Source organism: Mustela erminea, chromosome 15, assembly GCF_009829155.1.
Source record: "Mustela erminea isolate mMusErm1 chromosome 15, mMusErm1.Pri, whole genome shotgun sequence".
NCBI lineage: Eukaryota > Metazoa > Chordata > Mammalia > Carnivora > Mustelidae > Mustela > Mustela erminea.
Genome location: NC_045628.1, coordinates 29,138,889 through 29,154,394, shown reverse-complemented (window position 1 = coordinate 29,154,394; position 15,506 = coordinate 29,138,889). Strand labels below are relative to the sequence as shown.

At 41.6% G+C, this 15,506-nt stretch overlaps 1 protein-coding gene across 1 annotated transcript in view; it reads right to left on the bottom strand.

The window, feature by feature from the left end:
* Nucleotides 1–5,656: 5,656 nt before the first annotated feature.
* OBI1 (ORC ubiquitin ligase 1) overlaps nt 5,657–15,506 on the bottom strand; it is a 44,598-nt gene continuing 34,748 nt past the window's right edge. Inside the window, exon 6 of the mRNA XM_032314954.1 lies at nt 5,657–8,439. Coding sequence (XP_032170845.1) covers nt 6,924–8,439 — 1,516 coding nt within the window. The 3' untranslated portion in view covers nt 5,657–6,923. The remainder of the gene's footprint in view (nt 8,440–15,506) is intronic.

Here is a 15,506-nt window from a genome sequence, read left to right as displayed (position 1 = left end):
GCAGAGCGAGCCTGACAGCTGCTGCCGGCTCAGGCTGCCCTTCTCCAAAAGAGTGAGGGGGTGGGGGAGAAATCAGCTCTGGACATAGCAGCCACTACCTGCACACACACACACACACACACACACACACACACACACACACACACACCCACCCTTCTGGGATGGAACCCGGGTTATTTCTTAGGATTCAGGAACAGCGGTTTGGCCCTGAAGAACATCTACTTAAGTGCGTGGAGAGAGAGAGAGAGAGAGTGTGTGTGTGTGTACTGGAGGAGGGTATTGGGCTCCACGTTCTGGCTTGAAGATCTGGCCCTACCTGCAGGCCGGCCCCCTCCGGTTCTGGCGGCCCGAGTGGGAGCTCTGCACCTCCCAGACCCGGGGTGCCACAGTTCCCGCGGGCAGTTGCCCAGTTTGAAAGTGGGCACATTTCACAGCGCGGCCCCGCTTTGCGTGCAGGCGTAGCCCCCAGAGGTCAGAGCTGGGCGCCTCCAGAGGCCTTTGGAGTTGTTTGTAAGCCCTATGAAGGGGCAGGCAGGGGCGGAGCCGGCCCAGAGTAGGGGGTGGGGGTCGGTTCTCTTGAAGAGGAGCTGCGCTCTACTGGGCCCGGCGGCGCCCTTGCGCTCCGACACTTTCTGCCCAAAGCGTGGAAAAGGGGAGCTGCTGTTGCGGTACTTTCGCTTCCTCTCGCGGCCGCCTTCCCAGGGCCGTGCCTGGGCTGCCTCGATGCTGGGTCTCTGTTCGCACTACCCCTCTGCGCAGGCCGTTTCCATCTCTCCCGCCGTTCGGGGCCCGGGCTCCTCGCGGGTCCTGCCTACGTCTTCTGACCTCCCCCACCGGACCGCAAGGCCTCAGTGCCCACCTCCTCCGTCTCTGGGCGGTGACCCTGCCCTCTGCCAGCCCCAGGGCCCAGTCCTGCCCACGCAGCAAGTTCAGAGCCACGCTCTTGCTGCCGCGAGCTCGATTTCTGGAGGCCCGGTGCTCCCTTTCCACCGCGCCCCGCCCGCGCTCGGGCCGCTCGTCGGAGGTGCTTGAGTTACTGAGGCCCACGGTGATCTCGTAAGGCTCCCGCCCCGTGCGCATTCAGACTGAACTCCAGCTGGGACCTGCGGAGAAGGTTCTTGAGTTATCCGGTCAAAACCCCACTGGTTTCTTTCTTGGGGCCGTTTAATTCAAGCGCCACTTCCGTGGGGAAACTTTTTCAGGATGTCGACCACCCCACCCCGAGATGATGCTCCCCAGTAAAGTTCGCCGCTGGTCATTATCACTCTTGGTGTTACTCAGGTAGAAATCAATCGATCTATTTACTATCATCTATCTATCACCTCCACCTTCTCCGCCTTAATCTCTCTGTGGACTCAGAGCCAACCTACCTAGTGAAAGATCTATGGGCGAGGCAGGACGACAACTAGGTCTGGGTCCTAACAGGGCAGGTCTGGCCCCCCCGCCCGCCAGCTGCGCCGTCCGTGTGAACATGGTTGTATCACGACACAAGGCCACGGGCCCCTGGGGTTTAGATCCTAAAAGGAGCAAATTCGCCCCCGCTCCACCCCGGCTCCTTCAAAACCAGAAGAGTGCGCCGCTCAGAGAAGGGGTTCGAGGTCCCCGGGTTAAAAACAACAACGAACAAACCAACTCTACAGCAGGCACTCCCGCCAGTGACCCTAAGCGACGAGATGGAAATTCGGCCGCCTTCCCTCTCCTCTGACAGCCGCCGCCGCCGCCGCCGCTGCGATGCGGTCGCACGCAGGCCTGGGTCGGCGGGAGCTCCGCGGGCGCCAACGGACTGCAGAGGACCCCCGCCCCGTACGAGTGCAGTTCCGGGAGCCGGCAGGCGGGAGCCCAACGCCCTCCGCAGGCTCAGCTCCGTCCGCAGGAACAGGATCCCCCAGGAGGGCCCAGAAGCCGCCGAGGAAAGCACGAAGCCGCGAGTCCAAAAGCCAGAAGTGCGGAGTTGGGTCCTGTCGCCGGGCTCGGGCGCTCGCCGGCGCCGCCGCCAGCCGCCCCTCCTCCTCGCCGCCCGCACAAATCAAAGCCCCTTGCGAGGGACTGGGAAATAGTTGCCTTGTCATGTAACACATTGCCCTGATTTATTATAAAATTTTAACGAAATCATGCATATTTTAACAGCCTTTAATCACTGCATGAAAATTTAATTCATGGACTGTAGCGCGTTTAAATAAATGAAGTGTTAATTCATTAGGATTAATTAATTTGTTAAAGGATTGTGTGCAAGGTTAAGGTGGAAAGAAAACTCTTTGTTGGTTTCGCGTCTTAATCGCCAGGTTTCGCGAGTGGTAATAAAATGAAAGGAAACCGCAAAGCAAGTCGTTTCCTCGGGTGGGGCCTGGGCGAGAGACCAGCTGAGAGCGCCCTCGAGAGCGCGGGAGATTCCGGCCGGAGGGGCACCGGCAGATTTGTCCTCCCAGGGGATCGGGGTGGGGGGTGTGATGTGCCGGGGGTTGGGGGAAGAGCCGCGCTGGCTGCGGAAATCCCGGAAGGCTGGGAGAGTTAGAATCAGAGGGAGGTAGGGGCCTCAGAACCGAGACAAGCGGACTAGACCTCACCTCCCCACCCCCAGCACAAAGATGACCCTGTGAGTGAAGCGAGGTCGCGCCTTCCGGCCGTCGCAGCGCAAAGCCTCGGCTTAATGGACAGATGATGGGCCAGCCTTGCCACCTCCTGAGCCTTCCAGCGCCCAGGGAGTCACTGTCTCGCCATCAGGCCGCCGGCCCCGGCGGCTAGGGCTAGCTTAGAGTCTCAGGGGACGCTGAGATAGAAGAGGCGGAGCAAAGCCAAACTTGCAAGCTCAGGCTGGAGCAATCTAGAAACCCTTCTCAATCAAAAGTCCTGGCATTAGGCAATGGGTCCTTCAGCACCGCTTCTGAGACGTCCGTGAAGCCGCCCCTACAAGCACAGCAAACAAGCAGAGGAGACGTCCTTTTCCACACCGAGCTCTTATTCATCCTTAAAGACCCAGTGCAAACAGTACTTCCGTCAAGATGCTTATTTCCTCTCTGCTCGGTGCTATCGCCGTCACCGACTTTTTCCACTCACCGTGCTGTAAGAATCAAAATGGACCTGAACTAGCTTCTCTGTCCTCACAGGGTCTCGGTAAATGTCTAAATCCTTGCCCTTGGAAGCCCCGAAATTCTAAGTGTCCCACAAGGCACACACTTCTCCACACTTGGTTAATTCAACTAACATTCATTAGAGAGGGGTCTGCTCCCTCTTAAGAGACAGCAGACCTTAGAATCTTCCATTTCAAGAAGTGGAGCTCCAATTCAAAGTATTCTAGGCTGCTTCTGTCATGTAAGACTGAAGATCGCCCTACCTTGAGCTCCAGATGGGTTCTTAAAAGAAATCTGCATCTTAATAGATGTTTCCTCGCTCAGAGTGGGGTTCCGAGAATTAGGAAATAAATGTTCACTATGCACTCTGAGATCATTGCTTAAAAGGTTTTCTCTCTGCCAAGTATTATTAAAAGGATTAGGTTACATCATCACAGGCAAAGACTGTGTTGTAGGACTCCCACAAATAGGAATGAAAGACCTTCTTATGAGGCTTTGGAAAACACTCTTTTAATCTAATAGTAGGCTATCTATACTCCATAAAGTTACTGTTAATCTCAGTTTGATGTTCTACAAGTATCATTCACAGGTACAAAATCTATGTATTGTACTGTGGATAACTGAAAACCATTCAAGTATACAGAAACAAGTTCCTGAAATATCTTAGGATTTAAGACCAAAATTCTCCCCTTGTTCAGTGGTACTTTCAGTTTTAAACCAATATAGATACAAAAGACATTATAGGAATACAAAGTAGATTTGAAATTAAGGGGCTATAAATCTTAGAATCTACCATTTTCAGTTTCAGTCTCAGATGATACATTAAAACAGGAAAAAAAGTAATTGTTGATGGGATTAAGATTTTGAAAATTAAAAGACGAACACTAAAGTTCATGTCAAAAAAAAAACCCCAAAAAACAAACAAAAACCTACCATCATGTCACATTCCCTTAGCCATATTTTAGAAAGATGAGCAATCAAAAGATGCTGTTTTTACAGGCATCACTGATTAGTGTCTGCTTCCCTTATCACAAGTGCATCTTGTTCTAACATGGCCTTTAGTGCTATCTAAACCTTCCAATAAGGGTTAAATTCATCTAAATGTCAGAGTTAATGCAAATTTTCCTACATTAATTCAAAGAGGCAAACAACTCTCACCACTGAGCTTCCACTTAGTAGTGGAACATTGGCAGGAAGAAAATGCTACCTGAAAAGAAACATGCCAGTATTTCTCAAGTAGTACTTTAAAAAGAACCCTTGGAAATTTCAAATCTATTCATCCTTTGGCCTTCAGATGTGAACTTTCAAGCACTTGGGAGGAAGAGTACATGCTCTAGAATGAGGGGCCCAGTTCTAAGACATGGTTCTATTCCATTCCAGCTGTGTGACCACCAATCCTCAAATCATTCACTTTAAACTGAGGCTCTTGCCTTACAGAGTTTGAAGAAGATTAAAGGAAATAGAAATTAGTAAAATACTTGGTTTAAATACATTTGTCTTTCGTTTTTAGAGTGTGTGTACAATATACTTAAAAACATATGAAACCACTACATGTATCATGATATATCAGATTATGGTAAAAGTAGTAAAGAGTACAAATGAGAATGTGATTAAAATAAAATCCTGCAGGTTATTCTCTTCAGTGGGGAAATGTCACGTCTGATGGGTTTAATGTATGACATATCGTGGAGCAACGCTTTCTGAAGCAGCTGGGAAATACTCTGGTCCAGTAGAGACATTCTAACCCTGATTAGGCATCACTAATCAGGTTATTCTGCACTGCCATGGCACACTGCTGGTATATATTTGGATTAATGGATTAAAAACTGACACATTCATAGTAAAGAAGAGTTATAGACAGAATTAAAGTGAGGCTTACCCCCTAATTTACTCTATGATTACTTAGAAAAATTATAGATTTCTACATTTAATAGAATTTCAAATATGTTACCATTGTCAAAGATATCTAAACTACTCTCTAAAAGTATCTACCGACTTCAACACATCAAAAAGAATAAAACAGCACACCAATCCTTATTGGAAAATATATATAATAAAAATTATGTTTCACGTTAGCTTTTTTTTTTGCCCCTTATTATTTCTAAAAGTGGAGGGTATGATTCTCTAAATCATAAAAGTGATTTGTTATACTTTCACGGTTTCACTGAATCCACAGAGTCTATTATTAACAGGGGTCAGCAAATATTTCTGTAAAAGGCCAAAAAGTAAATATTTTAGGCTCTGTGGGCCATATGGTCTCACTGGCAGCTATTCAGTTCTGCCACTGCAAAGCAGAAGCAGTCATAGGTAATATGTAAACAAATGAGTGTAGCTGCATTCTAATAAGACTTTATTTAGAAATATTGAAATTTGAATTTTATATCATTTTCCTATATTATGAAATATTTTTTAATTCTTAAAAGCCATTAAAAAGTATAAAAACCATTTTTAGTTCACAGGCTTTTCACAAAAATAGGTGTAGGCCAGATTTAGTCCATGGTCCAAAGTCTGTCAACCTCGCTACAAGATCAATTAAAAATGGTAAGTTTTACTGGTTGTTCTAGGCTAATTCAATATCTGAGACAACATCAAGGATTACAGTGCTTATGACATCCTTTATTCAATTCACATAGAAAAGCATGCAGTATTAATGTAAAACAGTACAGTATTAATGTAAAATGTTCAGTGCACATTAGATAAACAAGTCATTAGCATACAAACCATTTTTAAAGGCCTATACAGGCATACCAAACATGTTTAGAATATACTTTTTCAGAGCCTAAATTAAAAATTGTGCTTAGCTCACCTATTCTCATCCCAACACTCTTCATGAAAAAAAAATCTGTCCTACATAAGAGATATTCTATTAACCAACTAAAACTTCTTTTTCTAAGTAAGGAAAACAGTGCAAGAAAGAATGCTACCATGCATACAGAGTTTCCACAAAGAACAGTAACATGCAAACAAGAACTTCCCTCCAAAAAAGCTCCCCTGGGATGAAAGTGAATCAAGCATTTGGCAAAGAGCACTTCCACACCTGTGTATCTGGAACAATGAAGCTACCATACTGAGGCTCCTCCAACCCTACCAACCATTCTATGCCTTCTTTCCAAAGTAGGTTCATTTTCTGATTTTCAACACACACAAAAAGATGAGGAAATGAAAGCTACCTCACATAAAACAAGTATTTTCATATAGAAAATGTGTTTTTTCATTGTAGCAAAAGGTTCTCACAAAAACTGTACAAAACACAATGTTAAAAATGCAAACATACATATACAAAACCTAAAAAACAAAACAAAACAAAACCAAGTAAATGAATATTGGACTAAGGTTAAGAGTGCTCTTTCTCCACCATGGCCCTGCCTAAAAGTTGAGCCATCACTAAACATAAATAAAAAAGGACAGGCAAAATAATTCCCAGCTTAGAAAAGCTTTAAGGAAACTCAAGTGTCTTATAAGCAGTGTATAGACAACCCAAAAAGTTTTATTTAAGGAATCCAAGTTTTGAAGACAACCAAGGCTCATTAATTGGCCACTGTATTTAACAGATAAATCAAGACTTAAGAAAACATAACACACCCAAACCAGATACATATAATATTCATTAAAAGAAACCCTCTCCCTCTCCCTATCTTTTCTGGTTAAAAAGATGCCCAAATGAAATGAAAAAATGACAAATTCTTTAAAATGAACAGAAGTATTTTAGGTACAGGCTAATCCACCATTCTGACTTGATACTTGACTACAGATTATCAATTCAACATTGTACAGAATTTTTATGAGGGAGAAAAGTAACTTTAAAAACTTCTATTCCTCTCAGGACAAAAACATAAATGACACCTTTCTAATGAGTCAACTTTTAGTTGCTTTTGATGGGCTGGCATTGGAAAGACTGCTCTGGATTTTTCTTTTCGTTGACTGATTTGTATTTTTATTCCTCTTCTCAGGCACAAAGGAAGTAGACCAAGGAGACTGAAGATGGTTATGAAGACCATGCATCTCTGAGGTCATCTTAAATAAAGATGACCCAAACCTCTGATCTTCAAATAGCCGGTGTGAACTGCTTAACAAAACACCCTGGGAGAACTCAGTCTGAAACAAACAGCTTGGGGGTTTGATTTCATTAGTTCCTGGGTTAGAACCGGTATGGAGAGAAAAATCTTCATTCATTTCTTGGTCAGATGGAGAGAGGAGGAAAAAAGAAGTGGGTTTCCAATCATTTCCATTTTCTAACTGATCAGTAGTTAGAGAACCTTTGGAAAGGTTTGGCTTAGTTCTTTCCTCCAACTTATCTGGCTCCTCAAGAAATTCACTGCCTTGAGAGGACTTTGATAACACATCTAAGTCCACTGACTTAAAACCGTTATTACAAGGGCTCTTGCTATTATCTGATTCCGACATCATCGAATCCAACTCGGAGATTTTGTCAAGGTAAGCTGCGTCCATGGATGCTTCACTGGATGTTCTCGTCCGATTCATTTCAAACGAGCGAATAGAATTCAACCTCTTAGATAAGCAGGAGCCTGATTTCTCACCTAATTTTAAAGAAATTTCTCCAACAGAATTTGCTATTGTGTTCCCCTCTGAGCTTTCAAAATCCAAGTTTTGGGCATAGCTTGTGGAACAACAGTCCCAAAACCCTGTCTTTGAGGAAGTAAAACATTCTGATTTCTTTTCATTTTCACTTCTATCATCTTCTGATGAATCTTTATTACAAACATTCGGAGAATCACAAAAATCATCAAACACCAATTTTCTAAGATGGTTCGAGTGCTTTTTGGAACCTACTGCTTTGACTACAGAGCTCTCTCTATTTTCTGGAGTACTGAGCTGAAGGCAACTAAGGGACAAAGGGGTACAAGGAGCTGGAAGATCATAAAGTTCTTCATCTTTGTAGGGTATACAATCACTTGGCTTATTACCCCATTCTCTTTCTAAATAAGTATCCATGCTTGTATCTGTCACATCTAACATTATTTCCACTTGTTTTTGATATAGGTCTTTGTTCTTGGAACAATTTGGTTCTGTTTTGCTGGTGCTTTCCTGCCTGGCAGAACTGCTAGAAGGTTTTGCCAGGTGAGAACTTGAGGTGGATGAGCCAAGCGGCTTTCTGGCACCATCACCTTGATTCTTTGATGTCATATCCTCCTCGTTGCCTATGCTCCCTTTGCCATCTGTAGAAAGTGCTCTCTGGCAAATGGAATTCATAGCTTCCTTCTCTTCACTTGAATTTTTTAGCTGTGAAATTTGAGATTCTAGTTCCTCTATATACTTATCACTTCGTTCCAGGGCTTTCTTGAGGCGATTGGTTTCACGTTCATGCTGTTCTACTTTGGACTGAAGAGCAGCTACTGTAAACCTTCCAAACCTGCAAGGAATGGAAAGATAGTTAACTTTACAGTTCAAACTTTTTTTTCCCCCTTTCCAAAGTTTAAGAGGGCATACTGGCTCAACCCATTTCAATTTCACATACCAATGACATTTCAGACCACCTGATGAACAGGTCAAAAGCAATGCCAGATGTAGTATCTTCAGAAAAGAGTTTTTCACTTTATATAATAATATGCATATGATAACAATAGCAAAGATCTAATAGGATACTTTTGTGGTCAAATCAGATTAGTAATAGCAGAAGGTCAGACATGCACAAACTCACTGCTGATTTCCCTTCCAAGAGCTAGCTCTCTCAATTCAGCTCATATATGCATGCAGGGTTATCCCCTAAAACAATGGCAAAGATTTATGATAACATTTGAACAGTGGTCCACATCCTGAAATATTTACATTCAATCATTTTCCTATTGTACAGCAGTGTTTTACAATACATTTCTTATACAATGTCACCTTGTCAAACATAAAATGCCAATTTGAAATTCAGAAGTCTTAGCAGTCCCAGCAGGGGTGGTTTTAAATACTTATTTGGACCCTTTCAATTATAGCTACTCTTGATCTGAAGCTTTTACTTGGCTTTTCTGAACACTGGGCTTTAATTCATTCCAGCTCTACTTATTTTTGGCATTTTACAACTGTGTGGGACATCAATCTCATTTCTTCCAACTTTGAAATACAAAGTCAGTGCTTGTGGTTCCAATATATTACACATAAAAACATCTTCACATTTTCTGAAAAGGAACATTTTGGAAAGCAACCGAAAAAGAACATATCAAAAATTCACTTCTTTTACTCAGGATTATCTTGTTTTCATTATTCCCTTAAGAAGGGTACTGGGTATTCGTCCTTTCTGATGGAGGCTTAATACTCCATAGTGTATATGGACCACATCTTTCTTATCCATTCATCCGTTGAAGGGCATCTTGGTTCTTTCCACAGTTTGGCGACTGTGGCCATTGCTGCTATAAACATTGGGGTACAGATGGCCCTTCTTTTCACTACATCAGTATCTTTAGGGTAAATACCCAGGAGTGCAATGGCAGGGTCATAGGGAAGTTCTATTTTTAATTTCTTGAGGAATCTCCACACTGTTCTCCAAAGAGGCTGCACCAACTTGCATCCCCACCAACAGTGGAAGAGGGTTCCCCTTTCTCCACATCCTCTCCAACACATGTTGTTTCCTGTCTTGCTAATCTTGGCCATTCTAACTGGTGTAAGGTGATATCTCAATGTAGAAGATGTGGTCCGTATACACTATGGAGTATTATGCCTCCATCAAAAAGGACGAATACCCAACTTTTGTAGCAACATGGACGGGACTGGAAGAGATTATGCTGAGTGAAATAAGTCAAGCAGAGAGAGTCAATTATCATATGGTTTCACTTATTTGTGGAGCATAACAAAAAGCATGGAGGACATGGGGAGTTAGAGAGAAGGGGGTTGGGGTAAATTGGAAGGGGAGGTGAATCATGAGAGACTATGGACTCTGAAACAATCTGAGGGGTTTGAAGTGGCGGGGGGGTGGGAGGTTGGGGTGCCAGGTGGTGGGTATTATAGAGGGCATGGATTGCATGGAGCACTGGGTGTGGTGAAAAAATAATGATACTGTTATGCTGAAAATAAATAAATTTAAAAAAAAAAAAAGAATGGGTACTGGGGGGTGCCTTGGTGGCTCTGTAGGTTAGGTGACTAACTCTTGATTTCTGCTTGGGTCGTGATCTCAGGGTAATGAGATTGAGTCCCAAGTGGTGCTCTGCCCTCTCCACAAAAGTTCTTTTAAAAAGTCTCTTTCTATAATCTTTTTAATGACTTAAATATTGACCCCTGTTAAAGAATTCACGGATTATCTGTTTGGAGCAAAGTACTTGAAAAGATGGCTTCTAAAAAAATTTTTTTTTTTTTTTAAAGATTTTATTTATTTGACAGAGAGAGATCACAAGCAGGCAGAGAGGCAGGCAGAGAGAGAGGAGGAAGCAGGCTCCCTGCTGAGCAGAAAGCCCGATGCGGAACTTGATCCCAGGACCCTGAGATCATGACCTGAGCCGAAGGCAGCGGCTTAACCCACCGAGCCACCCAGGCGCCCCTAAAAAAATTTTTTTTTTTAATCTATGGGTTTATCTTTTTCTCCCTTTCCCCCCTAATTATAATTACAATTAAGGGGCGCCTGGGTGGTTCCTTGGTTTCGGCTCAGGTCCAGATCTCAGGGTTGTGGGATCCAGCCCTGCCTAGGCTTCGGCTCATCAGAGAGTCTGCTTCCCCTCTCCCTCTGTTCTCCCCACCCCCAAACATGTGCCCATGTGCACACATGCTCTCTCTCTCTCTCTCTGAAATAAATAAATAAATAAATGAATTTTAAAAGTTATTATAATTAAGAGAATGTACTAGGTATTTTAACCAACTGGGCCACCCAGGCACCTCTGTACTAGGTATTTAAAAAAAACAAAAACAAAAAAACAAAGAAGAAACTCACAGTAATTACCTTTTAGAGACAACCACAACATGTGCTCTCTCACTCAATGCCTAACACCACCTCCTACACTACAAACCAATTCACTCTCTAGCTCACTCTGACCAAATTCCTGCTCTGGTCACTCTGGGGGGAAAAAAGCAGAAAACAGATTCATAAAATCTCAGGCTTATAATGGCCTTAGAAGACACAGTATTGAATATTGATCTACGCACTGCAATCAACCTCTAAAAAACAAAGCAAAAACCACAGGTATAACAAAAACAAAACCAGCTACAATAACAAGTCCCCCTGTTTTAAAACCAATTTTACTACTACGAATATCTGGTTAAATGAATGATGGTAGCTTTTCCTTCTTTGTTAGAGAAAAATGTTTTAGTTTATATATGTAGTATGTGACAGAGTTTCTGCAAGAGAATTTTAAAGAGCAGACAAATATTTTAAGGACATCAGCAAAAATGTTTTTAAGTTCTTGATAATAACTACTCTAAAATCAAATAACCCATATATTTTTAAATGGAAAAAACATGCAGCATGTTTACTTAATGCAAACAGCAAAAGTGACAGCCTTAAATTTGCTTACCAAGATAAAATTTATCTTAATTTCTTACATGCAATTTTTACAATAAAGGTAAACTCAGAAGAAAAAAAAATCAAACAATTCTTTAAAGATTTATTTATTTTAGAGGGAGACAGAGTGTGAAGAGGCATGAGTTGGGGGAAGGGCAGAGAAGGAGACAGACTCCCCGCTGAATGTGGAGCCCTATATGGGGCTTGATCCCACAACACTGAGATCATGATCTGAGTGGATATTGAGTTGGATGCTCAACTGACTATGCCACCCAGGTGCTGAAAAATCAAACAATTTAAAATCAAACAGTGTTGGGGTGCCTGGGTGGCTCAGTGGGTTAAGCCTCTGCTTTCAGCTCAGATCATGGTCTCAGAGTCCTGGGATCAAGGCCCACATTGGGCTCTCTGCTCAGTGGGAAGCCTGCTTCCCCCTCTCTCTCTGCTTGCCTCTCCGCCTACTTGTGATCTCTCTCTCAAATAAATAAATAAATAGAATCTTAAAAATAAATAAATAAAATAAAATAATGTTATTAGGTAGGTAAGTCAGCTATTACCAAAGGATGTCCCTGGGAACTCAGAGGCTTATGTAAGGGAAGACTAGCGACAAATAAGAAATGTTTCCCAAAGTATTAGCAGCTTTTTATTAGAAGGTTTTAACCTGGAATTTCAAGCATGTCACTTTAAGACGCTACATTTGCCCCTCTGTTTTTTCTTTCTTTTTTTTTTATTTTAATTATGTTTTTAAAAGAAGTTAACAAATGGTTTTGAGTTGAAGTCAAAATGACAGCCCCATCCATGTATTCTGGGTTACTTCAGAAAGCTAAAGTGCCATAAGAACTAACAACAAAGGCCAGCAATGGGGGCACATTTGACAGGGACAGCCAGCAGAAATCACTGATGGGGCTGGCTGTTTTCTAAAAGGTCACTGCCCTCAATTCCCCAAAGTTCCATTTCAATACTTTACAAGTCTATAATACTTTGAGTGATCAGACCTTTTTACCATGCTAATAAGAGGCCTGTGCTGGTAGGCAAACTAACAGAAATATATAGTGAAAGCCATGGAACTGATCAATTAATTAACCTATCCACATAATTTTTTAATCTTTCTCTCCCCGATTAGAGTATAAGCTCCAGGAAAGCAGGGCGTCTGACCATCTTACATTCACTGCTAGCTCCCTACAACAATTCCTGGTATACAGCAGTCCTCATTAAATATTTCTTGAATAGATGTTATTTTCTTACTTTCAGATAGATGCATTAGTGCCTTACATTAAGACAGAGCCAACAGCATAGGATAAGCCAAAGATCCTTGCATCTCTTTTACATGTAAGTATTCTGAATCACTATATTACTAAACTGAATGTTTCATACATTTGACTGTTTTGTTTTGTTTTTTCATTGACACTAAGGAAAGCAACAGATAACAACATATACAGAATATAGTTCTGTGGCTTTTGTTTTGTTTCGTGTGTGTGTGTGGTTTTGTTTTGTTTTGTTTTGTTTTGTTTTTCTACTATAGGCTTGCCATCTTATATTGCTCCTTCTAAAAAAAAACCTGCCACTTATGGCACATGGTGGCTCAGTCAGTTAAGCATTTGCCTTCAGCGCAGGTCATGATCCCAGGGTCCTGGGATGATTCCGTGTCCTGTCTCCCTGTTCAGTGGGGAGCCTGCTTCTCCCTCTCCCTCTGCCCCACTCCCTGCTCATGCTCTCTCCTTCTCTCCTTTCTTAATCAAATAAATAAATAAAATCTTTAAAAAACCCTGACACTTTAACCTTAGCAAAAGAATGGAAACATATGACACTTTTGAGATAGCTATTAGGAATTTTAAGCTTACCCTGGATTAGTGTATTAGATTTGGCAAAAGGAAATAAACCAAGTCAGAGAGAAATAACAATTATTTGTTAATAATATCTGCATATCTGATGCTATACTTCTATAAAAGAAGACAATGAAGATAAGAGCTTATTTAACTTTGGGTTTTAATATTCTTATTCACACTAATTCCAGATATTTCCAGAGTACATAACATTAAATGAATCAATGCCAAGGCAAGCCGGAGGGAATTCTAACATCATTTACCATACTTCCTTTTCCTGAGCAAATTTCAAAATGGAGTATTTTTATAAACATTCCATTAGAGACCAAAAGGCTTTGATTTTCAAAGTAGCAGTGATGGCCAAAGGCTTCCTTATGTCAGAGAAAACATCGTAAAGCAGTTTGGGAGCTGCGACTGATATACTGGAAGTGTGCCAGAGTCTGGGAGAAACGTACAGGACTTCTCAGCTTGCGGTGCTAAGGGATATACACATTCTGGATTAGGGCTCCCCTTGCCTGAAAAGCTACAGAGGTACAAGATTGTTCCTGTCCCTACTAACAGTAAGAGAAATCAAAGTCCTATTAGTTTGACCTTTAAGGTATTACACCTAGAATAGAGTATGACTAATAATGAAAAGCTCTTCAGTTCAGATTTTCTGATAGCCCATTACGCAGGAGTAATAGGATGCGCTTGAAGGGAATTAAAAGCAAGCAAATGTGGTAAAAGAATAAATGCCAGAACGAAGTACCAAAAGACCTAACTTCTAGTGTTATGCTGCTATTAAGTAGTTATGAGAATTTGAGCAATTAAGTTGTTTCTCTAGTTCTCAATGGCATCCCTAACAAAAGGGACAAAGTCAGCAAGCCCAGTGGGTTGCTGAGACCACTAAACTTTTAAAACATCTTCAGGACATAGGGAGGCATGAGGGAAGTGAACCCATCTGCCCCCATGCATCTTGGATTTCATATCCTTTCCTTACTTGCTAGATGAAGTAGCAATTATGAAACAAAGTGAAAGCAATCTTTGGATCTGGACCAGCTTTTAGGATCTGGCCTATGTGACAGTTTGTCAACACTGATATCCTTGCCATACATGCTTCCAATACGCATAAATTTCAGTTGCCATAGTTTAGATAAATAAGCCTAGTTATTTAACAAAGGGGCCCAAATTTACATTATATTAACTGTAACTAACAGCATGAAACTGCATAAAATAAACATTTCAATACTTGCTTTTCAGCTCACAAAACAGTACATACATAACAGATGTACATCAGTGACCAATCAGGTCACTTCTTTCCAAGTCTGAAAGTGGTTTGTCCCTCTGCATCTGTTACTCTATTCACACACAGACAGTAACACAAGCAGTATTGTCACATACATTTTACAAGAATGGATCATCAAAAGACAGAACTGGCCAACAAAAATGAAGGTGCAGCAAAGAACTAAATAGTGATCAATGCCAGAAGTAAAATTGGAATCAAATGTAAATGTAGTTACTGAAGCACTGACCATGGAAACATTGAAACTGCCACCATCTGAGAGACCCTGGCAATGCCTGAGGAATTTGGGAGTGACAAACTTATTGACATAAATGAGAAAAGTAGTTTTGATGAAAAGAATAAAGTTATCTAGAGAAAGTGACAGGCTACCAAAAAACTTCACATTAAAGCAATATGGAGCTATTTCATGACATTGAAAGCATTAAGGATAAAATGTTCGAAGCTGATGCAAACTCAGGAGTATGACAATCGTCAAGGCATTAGAAAAGATGCTAGCAGCTTCATATCATAAGTTATAGGATAAGAAGATAAGCACTATTCAGATTATTTCCCACAGTATTTTTTTTACAAAGAAATAAAATACTTTATTTCACAATGTTTCTAATGGTTTAAATTATACTAAATATTAGTGTGCTAAATATTGTTTTATTCTTTTCATTTCCATAAACATTTATAACTGAGAGTAAGAGATTTAATGTTTTGACAAAAAATACTGAAGTTTATAAAGGAACCTGATTCTTCCCATTGATTATTAAGACTGCTTTTCATGGTTTTTACTTGAATGGCTTTTGGTCCTCCACTTCTGTGCAAAGTAAGGATTACCTATACTAAAGGAATAGTTGACATATAAGAAAACCAAGTAAACTTACGTGAGTCTTGGAATTTTTTTTAAAGAATAACCCATT